General features: G+C 40.8%; 1 protein-coding gene across 2 annotated transcripts; it reads right to left on the bottom strand.

Moving 5' to 3' along the window:
* Positions 1–7,745: 7,745 nt before the first annotated feature.
* Positions 7,746–12,568, bottom strand: LOC127300700 (NAC domain-containing protein 82). Of its 2 annotated transcripts, XM_051330854.2 has the most exons (6): positions 12,240–12,568; positions 12,082–12,144; positions 11,537–11,946; positions 11,039–11,316; positions 8,603–8,983; positions 7,746–8,520 (listed from the first exon to the last, which is right to left on the bottom strand). In XM_051330854.2, the coding sequence occupies exons 3-6, from the start codon at positions 11,691–11,693 to the stop codon at positions 8,197–8,199; spliced, it is 1,140 nt and encodes a 379-aa protein (XP_051186814.1). In that variant the 5' UTR covers positions 11,694–11,946; positions 12,082–12,144; positions 12,240–12,568; the 3' UTR covers positions 7,746–8,196. The 2 variants fall into 2 exon arrangements, with proteins under 2 accessions (XP_051186814.1, XP_051186813.1); XM_051330853.2 differs by lacking the exon at positions 12,082–12,144.
* Positions 12,569–15,748: the final 3,180 nt, after the last annotated feature.

The raw sequence follows: 15,748 nt of genomic DNA, 5'->3' as shown, positions 1-15,748 counted from the left end.
GCACCCGTGGACGTGGGGTTGATTTGAGGACCAATGGGCTGCCACTACTTCTATGCAGAAAAAAAAAAGCGCCGCTATACTACAACATATAGTGTGTTTTAGCGATGCTAATACATGATTAGCCTCATAGTGAGAATATTTGCAAAAACATAGCGTTGGCTTTTCAAATATACTATAGGGGCACTACAGCGTTAAAATAGCGTGCTATTTTAAATCATGATCAAATAGCGTGTTCCTCTGTATTTATGACTGTACTACCTTCGTTCCAATAAATAAGACGTATAAAATTTAGCCAAAAGTTAAATCTTATAAAGTTTGACTAATTATAGAAAAAAAGACATCAACATCCAATCCCTCCTTTTGAAAATATGTTACATATAATATCCGATGAAAGTTAAACTCTATAAAATATGAGCAATTATATAACAAAATATATCAACTTTTATAATATGAAATCATTATTATTAGAATCATGGTGATATATATTTTCATATGATTTGGATATAGATATTTTTTGCCATGTAAACTATCAAATTCCGTAAAGTTTGAACCGGGTATAATATTAAATAAACTAGATGATGCCCCGCGCGTTGCTGCGGTATTTCTTAGTAAGTATTAGAACTTTTATTCTCAAAAAAGAAACATGATACAAAATGGCACCGATTCTCTTAGCAACAGTGCGATAACAAAGATATCAAGGTCTCCAATGAACAATTGCTTACCTGGATTATATGACGTTGCAATAAAAAAGTGCCAAATGATATATATTTCGATTTTTTTTCTCTTTAAGAGACTGGAAGGGACTTGCGACTTCCATTCAATACAAAAGGAAAGCTTATGATTTCATATCTTTCTAAATTATAAAGTAAATATATACCAGTGAAGGATGCCTTAGATAGCAGTTTGGAGTTGACCAATGTTGTGGATAAAGCCTCCATGGACATCGAAATGTCAACTTCGGCGAGCAGCTGTAAAATCGTGAAGACATGGTTACAAATGGAAAAGAAATCACGTCAACTTGATTCCAGCCTATGAATATTATTGCCCATTCGTTACTATCTTTAATTTTTTTAGGGGAAAGGAGTAAAATAGTTTTAGGAATGGAGATCGCTAGATTAAACATTAGTTGAATACATAAATAAGAAAAATGCCTAGTAATAAATCGTCTCCCCTTTTGCGAGACTCAGAAAAAAAACATTGCTTGAATCTCTCATCTAGATCGTAAATCACAACCTGCAAATGTTTACCTAAGATTATTTTAGACAAACTCGGCTTACGACTGATTTCATGTAAATGCACCAAATGTTCGCTGGCATAAAGCCACAAACCATGATAAAGCAATGTAAAAACTGTAAACAAAAATATATCAAGCAGTGCTGATATAAGCTAGCTCCAGCTAGTCTCATATAACATAACCCAGGAAAAGAAAGTAGATACATACCTCATAGGCTCGTATTTTGATTACCTTTATTTTATACCTATGTACAACAAATCTCAAACTGTATCATATAAGTATTTATATGATCAAGGTATCGAACAATGAGCTGCGCTCCAGCCAAAAACAACATAGAACGGCATATGTGAATGTGGATAACTTACATGGTGAATTAATTTAGTTGGATCTGTGATAGTGGCCTTCCTGCAAAAGAAAAGGATTACAATTCCACAGATATTTAGTTATCCAAAATTCCAAATAGCAGATGATGAGGGATAAAACCTGTTCAGGCACAGTTTCATCATTCACCGTGGATTTTGGAGGAAGATGAGGAGCCATTAGTGCCGCTGCATAATTGTTGAAACTATAAAAATATGTGCCAGATCGATGCCTATCCCAAGCGCCATAGGTGTGTAGAAGGAAACCCCGCATAGCAACCTGTCATAATTCATCAAAAACGAAAAGGGGAAATTTCATCACAGAGAAAACACATCTGCTGGGAACGGAGAAACATAGTAATTTGATACCTTGGTGGAGGAAGAAACCAGCAAACTGCTTCTGGCTCGGTGAGAGTGTCGAGGCATCGATGCGCCTCACTTTGTTGGCTGGCGCATGATGTTGGTCCGGATCTCCGACGACGGCTTCAGTGTACCGGCAGAGGACCTCAAGCAATCCAATCTCCATCGCTGGCCCAAAAACTTTGGCTTGTCTTTGTTGAGTCAGGTTTTTAATGGAATCAACGTCCCTTTAGTTTCTTCTGTGCATGTCTCAATTAATTATTTACAGAGAACGTGGAGGAGCTGAAATGATATGACGACTCGTGGCCGTTTCTCTATAGGAAGACGAAGTGGATATGCAAAAATCAAACAAACGTCTGAACTGATAGTGGGGACATGTGGTAGCCAATGGAAACAATTGTGAACTACCTTCGTTCCAATAAATAAGACGTATAAAATTTAGCCAAAAGTTAAATCTTATAAAGTTTGACTAATTATAGAAAAAAAGACATCAACATCCAATTCCTCCTTTTGAAAATATGTTACATATAATATCCGATGAAAGTTAAACTCTATAAAATATGAGCAATTATATAACAAAATATATCAACTTTTATAATATGAAATCATTATTATTAGAATCATGGTGATATATATTTTCATATGATATGGATATAGATATTTTTTGCCATGTAAACTATCAAATTCCGTAAAGTTTGAACCGGGTATAATATTAAATAAACTAGATGATGCCCCGCGCGTTGCTACGGTATTTCTTAGTAAGTATTAGAACTTTTATTCTCAAAAAAGAAACATGATACAAAATGGCACCGATTCTCTTAGCAACAGTGCGATAACGAAGATATCAAGGTCTCCAATGAACAATTGCTTACCTGGATTATATGACATTGCAATAAAAAAGTGCCAAATGATATATATTTCGATTTTTTTTCTCTTTAAGAGACTGGAAGGGACTTGCGACTTCCATTCAATACAAAAGGAAAGATTATGATTTCATATCTTTCCAGTGAAGGATGCCTTAGATAGCAGTTTGGAGTTGACCAATGTTGTGGATAAAGCCTCCATGGACATCGAAATGTCAACGTGGGCGAGCAGCTGTAAAATCGTGAAGACATGGTTACAAATGGAAAAGAAATCACGTCAACTTGATTCCAGCCTATGAATATTATTGCCCATTCGTTACTATCTTTAATTTTTTTAGGGGAAAGGAGTAAAATAGTTTTAGGAATGGAGATCGCTAGATTAAACATTAGTTGAATACATAAATAAGAAAATGCCTAGTAATAAATCGTCTCCCCTTTTGCGAGACTCAGAAAAAAAACATTGCTTGAATCTCTCATCTAGATCGTAAATCACAACCTGCAAATGTTTACCTAAGATTATTTTAGACAAACTCGGCTTACGACTGATTTCATGTAAATGCACCAAATGTTCGCTGGCATAAAGCCACAAACCATGATAAAGCAATGTAAAAACTGTAAACAAAAATATATCAAGCAGTGCTGATATAAGCTAGCTCCAGCTAGTCTCATATAGTGAGTTCTTTTGTGGTACCCCCAGTTAAATGATAGCCGTTTATTTCCGTCCATCCAATGGCCCAAAAAGTTCCATACCACAGTCTAAAACTCGACCGGTATGTTACATACCGGTGGAAATTTCCGCACCCCACAGGAAAAAATCGTAGACGGGCTCAGCCCAATTGACTGGTCCAGGCCCAACAATTGGTTCTAGCCTTGCAGTTGCAGTCCTGCGATACTCCGTCCCGTATCACTCGACGGAGTGGCCGCCGCCAAGTCCATCCCCTACCTAGGGTCGTCGACCTGCCGCGCATCTCCGTCGACGGCAGCGACGAAAGTGGAGGAGGGTTCTTCTACGGTAGCTGCCCCACCGCGCCGATGTTGATCCGCCGCATCACGTCCCCATCCGCGTCTGGCATCGCCCTCCTGCAGCTGGAAAGGAACCCGCGGCCGCCCGAAAGGAGCTCGCCGCCGGCTCCTCATCTCGTCCCTGACCTCCTACCTCTGTGCCTGGGAAAGCTTCCGGTGGCTGCGGCGGAGGAGGAGATTGCGCTAGTCCAGGTTCGTGCCCTTCATGCCCTACTGCTTCTTACATGTGTTGTGGTCGAAGCCTCAAACTCTGGTAGAAGAACAACGCGATCTAGTTCTAGACGTGTGTATCGGCTATTGTTCTGACCCAAAAATTGCAGCTGCCAACAGGATTATCGGTCTGACTCCTAGCTAAATTGGCGTATTGTAAGAAAGAATGAGACAGGGAGTTAGAAAATTCTATCATGGGTTACTGGACTGAAACAAGCCTAAGTCATTGTAGAAGTAGTGAGTGTATTTGACAACAGTTAACAACGTAATTGATACTTTCGGCCAAATAATGCCCGAAGAATGAGTTAGAGGGTTAGATACTCTAGTGTTGGGTACTATGTATGATTGAGTCAGATAGTTGTAATTTTGAATTTTCCATGTATGTGAACTCATTAATTGGAAAAATGTCATCCGCTAGTAAAATAAATAGAACGCGTAGTATCGTACCCCTGGCCATACCCTAGTTAAATACTGTTTAAAAAATTATAATCAGTCTCTTGCATATAATATTCTCTAATATATTGTTATCTGGCTAAATTCAATGAAACCTTAAAAGCTGGATAGTTCTCCTAAAGAACTCAAAGTATTTTCTGCAGTAGGCATGAACATGCATATTATTAGCAATGGGCCAATGCCTAATCTTAGCTTGAAAGAAAGTTCTCGTTTTGGCCATCAGAGAAAATAAATTGTGCTCTTACATGTTGCTTTGGTGTTAGGTAAAATTTATTTTAATTAGTTTGCATGCTTCGAGATAAAATGAACTTGTTCTGTAAGGCATGAACTCTTCCAGCCCTTGTACTTGTTATTTTAGAATGCATGCAGTCAACCCCCTTAAAAACTCCGACACAGATATAATCAAACTTATTAAGATTTTTAAAGGCTTTTCTATTAAGAAAAGCAATGCTCCAAGTAGTTTATTGGGGATTGCATTGACGCCAAAGGACAAGTAAAAAGAATGAGTGTAGTAGCCCGGTATTAGTTAGTTGCTTATCTGTTCAATCCAGTTGTAGTTGCAGTCACTAACTCACAGTCACTGTTATTGTGGCTATTTAATTGTTATAACTTCGCTAGCATGAAAACCCTGAATTTCGGGTGCATTTCCCCTCTCTGTGATTTTTAAGTAGCCGTTCCTTGTTTTGTTGTAGTTGCAGGATGTTCACTGAGTCTTTCCTAAGGCTCAGGGTCATGAAAGGTTCAGATGCAGTTGGACTTGGTATGTTGAACTGTTGGTTCAATATCTATTGTTGTCTTTTACCGAGCACATGCCGTTCATATGTAGATAGTTGTTTTGTTTAACCATTTATTTGCATCATGATACTGCCTTATTGTTCAAGCTGTTTCTCAGGCTTGTTTCATAATCTGAAATACACATTTGCAGGAAAATAGTGTACTCTACAAAAGACTCATTGAAAGCATGTTTACTTGTAGCTTAAATATGTTAAAGCACAAAAGCTTTAAATTGAAATGCTAGTTTGCTTATATTTCTTTTTTATTAGCCCATTCTCCATTTAACTCAATTGAGTAAATGGGCCTTACGAGTTCTGGAAGTGTTTGGATATATTCCCCATTTCCTATCTAGATAGAACCAAAATTGCTTTTACAATTCTATTCAAACAGCGTCTTTTGATAGTTGTTTTGTAAGAGCAGGTTCTGGACTCAAAGAAGATTATACAACAAATACGTGATGCCAAGATTAACATGAAGCATATCTAGCATTTCAGGATGCAGTGATAGAAGAGCTGGAAGGCAAAACTAAAGAAATAATAACAAAGATGTTGCACAAGACAAGATAAAGGAGCTCGATGTTCTTGTAAAGAAATGATCAGATTTTCGGTGGCGACCGTCAGTGTAGTCATCGCCTTAGCTGATGTACTAACTTATATGTATGTTAATTGTTAAGTTCTGATTCGTTGAGATGTCAACAAGTGATATTGACGATTGAATTCATAATATCTGGGGGAAAAATGCTGCGGCAGGCCCATGCATAGCCTTTCTCTTGTTCAACTTAACTGAAGACACTACACAACCTGAAGACACTATACACAACCAGCTTGTATTACTTTCAGTAGATGATGCAAATACACTCGAACATGTTAAGCTCAAAAACACACACTTACACCAATTTGCGTCAGGACCGGTTAGAACAATGTCGCTGGTGATGCAAGCACCTGGTCGCAACGGCGGTCCCTCGCGATGCCGGACCAGGCTGATACGGTGGCGCTGTCTTTTTCACGTAGAGCGTCACGTGCTTGGGCTTGGAGAATTCTCTCTAAATATTGGGCTGGCTGAATACTTTTTTTTGATTATCTACGTTTTGCTGGGCTACCGGGCCTAATCTAAATCGCTTAATCCTGACCGTTGGCAAATCATACCTCTCTAATTTGCAGGAGTGGTAAAAGGTACTGTAAAAGAAGCCCTCATATAACATAACCCAGGAAAAGAAAGTAGATACATACCTCATAGGCTCGTATTTTGATTACCTTTATTTTATACCTATGTACAACAAATCTCAAACTGTATCATATAAGTATTTATATGATCAAGGTATCAAACAATGAGCTGCGCTCCAGCCAAAAACAACATAGAACGGCATATGTGAATGTGGATAACTTACATGGTGAATTAATTTAGTTGGATCTGTGATAGTGGCCTTCCTGCAAAAGAAAAGGATTACAATTCCACAGATATTTAGTTATCCAAAATTCCAAATAGCAGATGATGAGGGATAAAACCTGTTCAGGCACAGTTTCATCATTCACCGTGGATTTTGGAGGAAGATGAGGAGCCATTAGTGCCGCTGCATAATTGTTGAAACTATAAAAATATGTGCCAGATCGATGCCTATCCCAAGCGCCATAGGTGTGTAGAAGGAAACCCCGCATAGCAACCTGTCATAATTCATCAAAAACGAAAAGGGGAAATTTCATCACAGAGAAAACACATCTGCTGGGAACGGAGAAACATAGTAATTTGATACCTTGGTGGAGGAAGAAACCAGCAAACTGCTTCTGGCTCGGTGAGAGTGTCGAGGCATCGATGCGCCTCACTTTGTTGGCTGGCGAATGATGTTGGTCCGGCTCTCCGACGACGGCTTCAGTGTACCGGCAGAGGACCTCAAGCAATCCAATCTCCATCGCTGGCCCAAAAACTTTGGCTTGTCTTCGTTGAGTCAGGTTTTTAATGGAATCAACGTCCCTTTAGTTTCTTCTGTGCATGTCTCAATTAATTATTTACAGAGAACGTGGAGGAGCTGAAATGATATGACGACTCGTGGCCGTTTCTCTATAGGAAGACGAAGTGGATATGCAAAAATCAAACAAACGTCTGAACTGATAGTGGGGACATGTGGTAGCCAATGGAAACAATTGTGATGATGTGGCATGCTTGCATGTTGAGAGAATTACCTTTAGTGGGGTGCTCCAATTTAGATATTATAGATACATTATGAAAATATATTTTTGGTGAATCCATTGATATTGATTTGGTATCATATATGTTTATATTTTTCCTAAAACATTTGTCAAACATGAACATCGTTGACTTTTAACTAAATTTATGTCTCATTTGTTGGACCGGAGAAAGTAGGTTCTTTTGTCGATAACGATGCGTCGTATGAGACAGTAAACAAAACCTCTATCTAATTTATTTATCCTGTTCATCCGATTCCACCTTTCCCTATTAAGCCGGATGAGTGGATGACCAACTTCCAAACGAAATTTGCCCCAAAGACCAGGGGAAATTCCCCTCCATAGAATCAGATAAATTACATTGTACGGCAGCATCTACGAATCTAATATATAATCTAATCTAGGCTAAAAAAATAATACTCTAGTTATGTAAAACCAGACACTGCTACGAGTTTTTCCTCAGATCCTAACTAATCTACAAAGAATATAATATTCGTTACATTCTCGCGTTCAAGTTGGTCTCCCCAGCAGCGCAGAACCAGTGCTCTCAAGCCTATATTCACATCTTCTCGTTTTATAACTGCTTTACCACCAAACTGGTTAGCATAACTGCCTCAACAAAACGGCGACCGACCCATAACTGCAGCAGCCAATTAGCATCTCTTGTCAAGCAAGTCCCTACTAACAGATAAACGGCAGTGAACATACCGAGCGTTAAGATCACCCGACCATCAGATCCTCTACCTAGCCTCCAATCCAGCACCTGCGGCAGATGTGGTGCCATTGCAGACGCCATCGTCGGGCGACTCCTGCTGCTCAACCTTGGGCTCTAGGCTGCCAGGACGATCGCTGGCGGTGTGCCAATAGAACGAGAGATCATTCAGCTCCAGGTACTGTTCGCCTTCTACTGGCTCCAGCATAGGTTCGACCAGACGCGCGCCACACAAGCCACACTGGCCACAGACGCTGTCCAGCGACTGAGGAGCAACTTCCCCTGGTACGTTGAATATCGTCTCGCTGTCGTCGGACAATGGTTTGGTGTCCTTGTCAGCAGTCAAATCAGGCTGCATCCAAACCAAAAGGATAAGAACAATACCGAGTTAAAAAAAACAATGAGCAGCGGACAGGAATATCAGGACAAATTACCGGTAGACCATCTTGGCTTAAAACTTCCGTCGAGAAACGACCGATAATGTCAGCTAGCTGCTGTATATGTATGCTGTCACGAGAAATATCAGGACCAGATGTCCTTTTAGGTCCAACACAATTGACAGCACCTTTGCCATTATTTTCTGAGAAAAGCCTCGAGGTAACCTTGCCAACATCACTAGCAGCCAGTCTTTGACCCGCTGCGTTCGACACACCATGACTTGATCCAGGTAAAGAATGGGGCACAGAAGGGGAAAGACAGGAAAGGTCCTTGTTAACATCATTCCATTCCTCTTCATCAAATGGAGCACCATACTGTTCCCCGATCTTAGGACCTAGACCACTTTTCTTGAAGATTTTGCAGAGAACGCAGTCATCCTGCAAGACGGGGTAAACATGAATCAACATACTGCTGCACAAGTGTCGCCAACAAAAAAATGCTATATTTTACTACTCCCTCCGTTCCATATCACTCCACATATAAGGTTTGGTCAAAGTCAGCTTTGCAATCTTTGACCAGCTATCAATGATAAAATATCAATATATACAATTACATAGTCAAATGTAAATGATATGATAGTACATTGCATTCGGTACTATTTTTTTCTAGATAACAATGTATTTTCACATATAACTGGTCAAACGTGGGAAAGTTTGACTTAACCAAATCTTATATGCGGAGTAATATGAAACAGGGGAATATTAATTTCGAATTGGTGAGTGCCTGGTGTCACACATGGGCCAGTTTCTTTTGGCCCGATGTCCCCAATCACACTCAATTCTCGGCCCAACATCCCCATCCAATCCTACCTCCCATCTAGCCCGATCTTGGGTGGATGTGATTTTACTTCCGGCTCAAATTTCGCTTCATCGACTTGAGCAAGAGGTAACCTGTGTACGATCTTGTCGGACACAGGTGCTCGACCAACTAAGATTTAGCTAGCTACTATGGTATGTTGCCAAATTAAGAAGGTAGCTATTACCTTAGACGAATGATCTGATTCCAATGAATTCACGAAAAAACTCGAGTGTTTCATGTCTCCGCGGTGCATGCCATTTTTTCCCTAACTAGTCTTGCGTGCTTTTTTTCCTAGATATCTTGCAATGTGCGTCTATCTTGACGACTACAACCTTGGTAACTAATCCATCAAGTGCATAGCAGGTTGACCTATTTTTGTACGTGAGTGTCCATGCCAAAAGCACCGACCAGCTTCGCAAGTCTGAGTTGCCAAAAGATACTCAGCGAGTGGCGGTGCCAACACCACACGCCTCCGGTGCTGATAGAGTGATAGTTGAACAATGCTACTGCAGTCTTGGTCGGGTTTCTTCATATGCGAACCAACATCGTTAACTACACACCTATGTTTCCGGATTATGACAAAAATGATTAATATGAGAATGGAGGAGAGAAGAAAAATAACCTTGTCTTTTAGTGATTATTATGTATGCCTGGTAAATATTCGTTCTATCGTGCACAATGGCCTATCACATTGTAAAGAAGACATGGTTGAAGGCGGAAGAGAGAGAAGTGTCCAGCAACGCGTGGGCACTTAGGTATGATTAAAAACAAATCAAGTGCTAACTTTTTTCAGCTGAAAAACAAATTACCGTCCTTTGCTGAAGCCAGGACCTATATTTTGCTAATGTAACTACTGTTTAATGAGTACTTACAGCAATAATCTAATTATAACGCAGTTTGTGTTCGGCTGTTTGTACCTTTCTATCTGTGCTACGCAAGTGCTATTTTTCTCAGTTGAAGAATAAACCTACTTCGGCTTCAGAAGTAATAGTAGCACACTCTGATTATGACACAGATTGTGTTTGGCGGCAGTGGCGGAGCCAGAGCAATAAAGCTGTGATGTCAAGTATATTAAATCTCTAAATCTTGTATTTTTTCCTAAATTTATGCATCCTTTTTTGTGTGCTCTTTAAGGCTTTGCTCAAAACCTGTGTAGTCAATTGACTGCACAGACTTAACGTGGCTCCGCCACTGTTTGGCTGTCTGGACCTTCTATCTTTGCTACCCGTGATGCACTTTCCAAAAATAATCTCAAGATTTACCAAATACTAAAGGATATTAAAAATTGAATGTGAGTTGATGACATGAGCTGCTACTGGAAAAGGAAAGCTTGTATCTACTCGGCATTAACATGTTAGAATATATGCTGATAGATAATTTTCTGAATGAGTCAGCATAATGGTGCATGCATGCTCATGTCAGTGTTATTATGTTGTCCATAATTTGAATTTTTTGTCCAATTAATAATTTCACACATGAATACAAGTTTCATTGTATTGTTCTTCTCTTGAACTTCTCTGACACAGCTGAAAAATAATTTCAGTAGAGTAATCAATCTAACGTAAACATGTGAGTTTGAAGAAAGAGCTCATTTCGCAGAACTTGCTACAAACATGGCCAAAAAAAAAGCATACCAGTTTAACATCAGAAGCAGGTATTTCACTTTCCACCAGCCTATACTCATACATCACCCAGTCAGTTCTATTACCCCTTGGTGGCTTGCCAAGATGAAACACCAGAGTCCTCTTCATCCCAACAGTCCGGGAATTATATACTACCGCCCTGTCCTTTCCAGTAGCTTTCCAATACCCAGCTTCAGTTGACCGGTTAGTCCTTGACCCAATAGAATACTTCCTATCACGCGTGCAAAAGAAATACCACTCGAGATCCCCAGTCTGCAATGAAGCTTTCTCTGAACAAGTCAATCAAGACAAAACAAACTGTTAGAACAGTTTACAAGGGCACTCTTCTGCAAAGCAGGATGTTTCACAGCCACATGTAAATATGTGGTTAACGCAAAACCCTGAACTAATCAAAACTGGTTGATATATATATATAAAAGACATCGAGTAAATAAATATATGGTCCTACAACCCTTCAAAATGTCCATACAACAGGGAGTGAAAATGCACCTGGAAGATCCCAAGGGGCAAATTTGTATAGATCGATATCAGTGACCGCGTTGCAGCGTAAATTCTTTCCCAACAACTTCCTCTTTAGATAATAGACAGTGAGCTCAACATCGGTTGGATGGAACCGGTATCCAGGAGGAAGCGATGTCATGGCCATAAAGAGAATACTGCTTTCTCTATAATAGTATAGTGAGAGCCAAACTCGGTCTTAGTTCAGAAAAGAAAGAAGAAGAATTAAGGTTTCAGGAGAAGAAGTATGCTTGGTTGAAGCAAGGCAAGAAGTTGGTATACTATCAAGACCAACACCGAAATATCATCGAGCACCAGAACCGGCAGCGGCACCCCCAGGAAAGAAGCCAGAGATGATCCTTCCTGGCATCAAAACGCATTTGAGTTGCAAGCGCATGGTCCTGTAGGGGAAAAGAACTACAAATTATGAAAGGGATACTAAACAAAATATATATGCAACTTGAAGTATTCAAGTTAACAAATAGATCATGATTTTTGTATGTTCCTCTAGAGAATATCTGACACGAGGTGTATACTGCTAGTGTATGGAGCAGAGCAAGGCAATGTGAAGGCTGGATTGGAGAAGCACAGTTGTCCTACTGACATGCGATTCAGAGTTTCAGATGCAAATACGATGTAATGCAATGCAGATATGCAGAATTAGGCTGAATAAACACAGATGGGATCGGCATACCTCGTGATTCATTAACAGAGGAACCGACCATTATCGTGCGGAAACTAGGGTAGACAGGCCGAGATGGTTGGTGTTTGTTGTTGGCGAGGAGAAAAGAGGGACTTACGCCGGTGTTAATGGCGCTGGCGGGGAAGGAGCGAAGAGCGGCGGAGCAGTGGAGGAAGGTGGTGGGTTTGGGAAAGGATAAGGGAGTGGGAGTGCGTTACACAGAGAGGAGGGAGGCGGTGCCGGCGGCGGCGGTGAAGGGGAGGCGTCGCCGCGCCGCTCTTCTCTTGGAGGAGAGAGACGGAGAGGAGAGAGAAGGGAGGCCGGCTTGGCTCTGCCTTGCCTTGTCGCCCAAACTGGCTTTCCCTTTGTTTCTGCTTATTCTACTGGCCTCCTACCTCAGTGGGCTGACTTGGGCCTCCTGTCTCGGCCCTCCATTTCCCTACCTTTCAATACTAATAATAATAATATTTCTTAACCCTAATTTTTTTTTAAAAAAAAAGAATAATTCTGCACCAAAATTGATAAGCAAAAACTGAAAGTTGAGAGCTAGAGCACACAATGGAGATAGTTTGATCGAGTAAATGTGATTTCGTTATTTAAAAAGCGCTTGTCGATGCAACATTGCATCCGACTTCTTATCTACCTTGGTGGAACTCCATCAAATCTTGGTTCCCCGTTGATCTATTGTGAATCCAAAAGGTCCGAGGACTAATGGAGCGCCTCGCCTTCATGTACAGCTGCTAATAGCGTTGATAGCGGAGTAGAGCTCTATCTTTGGGACGTACACCCATATGCATCACATCTCGCACCTTGGGGCAGTTGCAAAACTTTGAAACTCGGTGAAACAAGGCTATAAATGGTAGGAGAGAAAATCAGATTGTATCTATTCAAGGTATACTTAAAAAAATTGGGGCCAATCTTGGTCGACAACCATTTGATAAATATATCGGTGTCCGTAGTCAATCGCGTCCAGGAAATGGAGCTCAGTTTTATCATCAGTTCAGCGTCGGACTAACTTTATCAAAGGTAGACATATCTAAGATGGCATTGTGGTGATGCAGGAAGTGTTGCATGATATGGGAATTAAGAAGAAACAAGGGATCATCATGAAGTTGGACTTGATAAATCCTATGATAGGGTAGATTAGGAGTTTCTGAAGAGTTCTGAAAAAGGGTTTCATCCTAGTAGGATTACTTGGGTCATGCAAACTGTGAGAAATGATAATTTGGCCATAAATGTTGATGGGGAGAAAGGACCTTTATTTTGTTCTTCTAGGGGAGTTGGACAAGCGGATCCCCTTTGTTGTGGAAGTTTTGAATTAAATGATGCAATGGGATCACCACACTTTACTACTTGTATCATGTATTCTTCTTTTGTTCTTCTAGGGGAGTTAGATAAGGGGGTCCCCTTTGATGTGGAATCTACAAGATACAAGTAGTAAAGTGCAAATAATAATGATGCCTTTTATAATAGTTCAAGAAAAGGATCGTTGCAGCCAAATTTACCCCATAGTATCTGGTGTAGTAACACTAGTCTCCAGCCTGACTAAGTCTACGGACATAGAGGGTCGGAGTCTCTAGACCAAAGTCTCCAGTGAAAACCAGAGCCTCCGGACCCCATACTGATAGCAAGGTAGATGAGCCGCTCGCTCAAATTGATGGGGCCGGAGACTTTTCAGAGTCTCTGGCCTATGAGAGTCGGAGTCTCCGGTCTAGTGCACACCGGAGTCTCCGTTCTAGAGCTACACAACTGCAAATTTTCTGGAGTACCTATCCAACCTTGTTCCTTGCCAACCCTCTAAACAATGACAACACATATAACTACACAACCTAAAAAAAACTACGGGCACCGTATTCATCTTTTCACTTTTGAGGGGTCGATCACCGTCACGTGCTTATCATGGATATTAAACTAAAACATATAAATACACGGTTAAATATCCTTGTGTTTTAAACAAACATACAAAATACACTTAGGGAGGGAAATGCCCTTTCAATCTTCCCCTTTTTGGTGTTTGATGAAAACACAAGGAATTGCAAATATATTAGGATAAGCATATCAACATGGTTATAAAAATATAGATAGTCCCCCTAGATGTGTACACACTGAACATTTGCATTTTAATACAAGTACACAACAACTAGGATCAATAACCCCTATATTTTATTTACCAACAACAAGTGCAAGATAAATGTGGTGACCCTGCATACCACTGCATGTTGTAGTATGTCAGTCGTTGATATAACATTCACGAAGTACCAATCCGCAAATATTACATTCCTCAGAGTAGTACAACAGAACATAGATGGTCCATAACTCATTTATTTATTATTACAAACCATATATACATATCATCACGGAGCTCCTCCTGGGTCCTGAGAGGAATACTCATGGGTTCGAGGTGAACCCAACTTAGCTTACAATATATAAGTCTCAGTAGGTTATACATTTATTCTCATCGAGCAGTTAAGTACTAAGTGTTCGTACTGCTCGGCTACTACTACTCTCAGTTAGTCTACGCTTGTTCTCCTCCGGAACCCTCCCCGGTTCCGTAGACGATGAGGTAATCCACTCCCTCTACACCTCCGGAGAGGTCGGGCTCTTCATAGCAGATCTCATCTGCTTCTTCTTGGTCGTCGTTGTCCTCCTCAAGACGGTTCAGGCAATCTAAGCAGGGGATTATAGAAGGTATGAGTACGAGCGTACTCAGCAAGTTCATAATAGGAAAGAGGTGTTTAATGCACTAGCTACGGTACTAGACCAGAAAGTCTAATACCAATGCATGTTTTCATAATCATTTCTTCAAAAGGTTACTTTTATTCAGAAGAACTATGTCCGTCAGCCTTCACCGGTTTACTAGAACTTCATGGAGTTCCTTTCCGGCAGCGTTCGCAGTTCCATATCCCGGAACAGGGAGTGACTGGTCACAGTTCGTTACACTCTGCAGAGGTGTGTTGCTTTACCCATAAGAGATCTTAACCTTGGTGCCAACCGGGCATATTCCCCGTCCACACTTCCTTTGGTGTGAGGCCCGGTATAAGGTCCTAGCCAAAATGCATTCCCCCACGACCTCGCACACCCACCCTTTGTTGCAATTCCGACCTTGGGTCCTCGCCAGTGTACTTATACCAATTAGGATGGCCCCCGACCACGACAACTACCAGGTCGCAACCATGGTCCTTCGTCGGCCGTTGCAACCCATCATAGACCGCATTACCGTGGGGAATTAGAGTGGGATCCCCACCCTCAAGTTGCTCTCGCAAGACACAACTGCTACGGTAAGCGCATCCGTTGATGTACGAGAGGAGAGAACACACTTGACTACTCCGTCCCATACCAAATCTTATGGTTAACACGGTTATTACGGCACAAGAATCATTGGACGACATTTGTTGTTAATCCTAGATGGATATAAACCCTAGAAATGGAACCTCCACCATACTCATACCATGGTTCCATTGCCCACCACTTAGTCATATTCATAGTTATGAAAATAGTATTTTTGATTTTTTATGCAAGAG

The sequence above is a fragment of the Lolium perenne genome, chromosome 5, assembly GCF_019359855.2.
Source record: "Lolium perenne isolate Kyuss_39 chromosome 5, Kyuss_2.0, whole genome shotgun sequence".
Lineage (NCBI taxonomy): Eukaryota > Viridiplantae > Streptophyta > Magnoliopsida > Poales > Poaceae > Lolium > Lolium perenne.
This window is presented reverse-complemented; position numbering and strand designations above follow the sequence as displayed.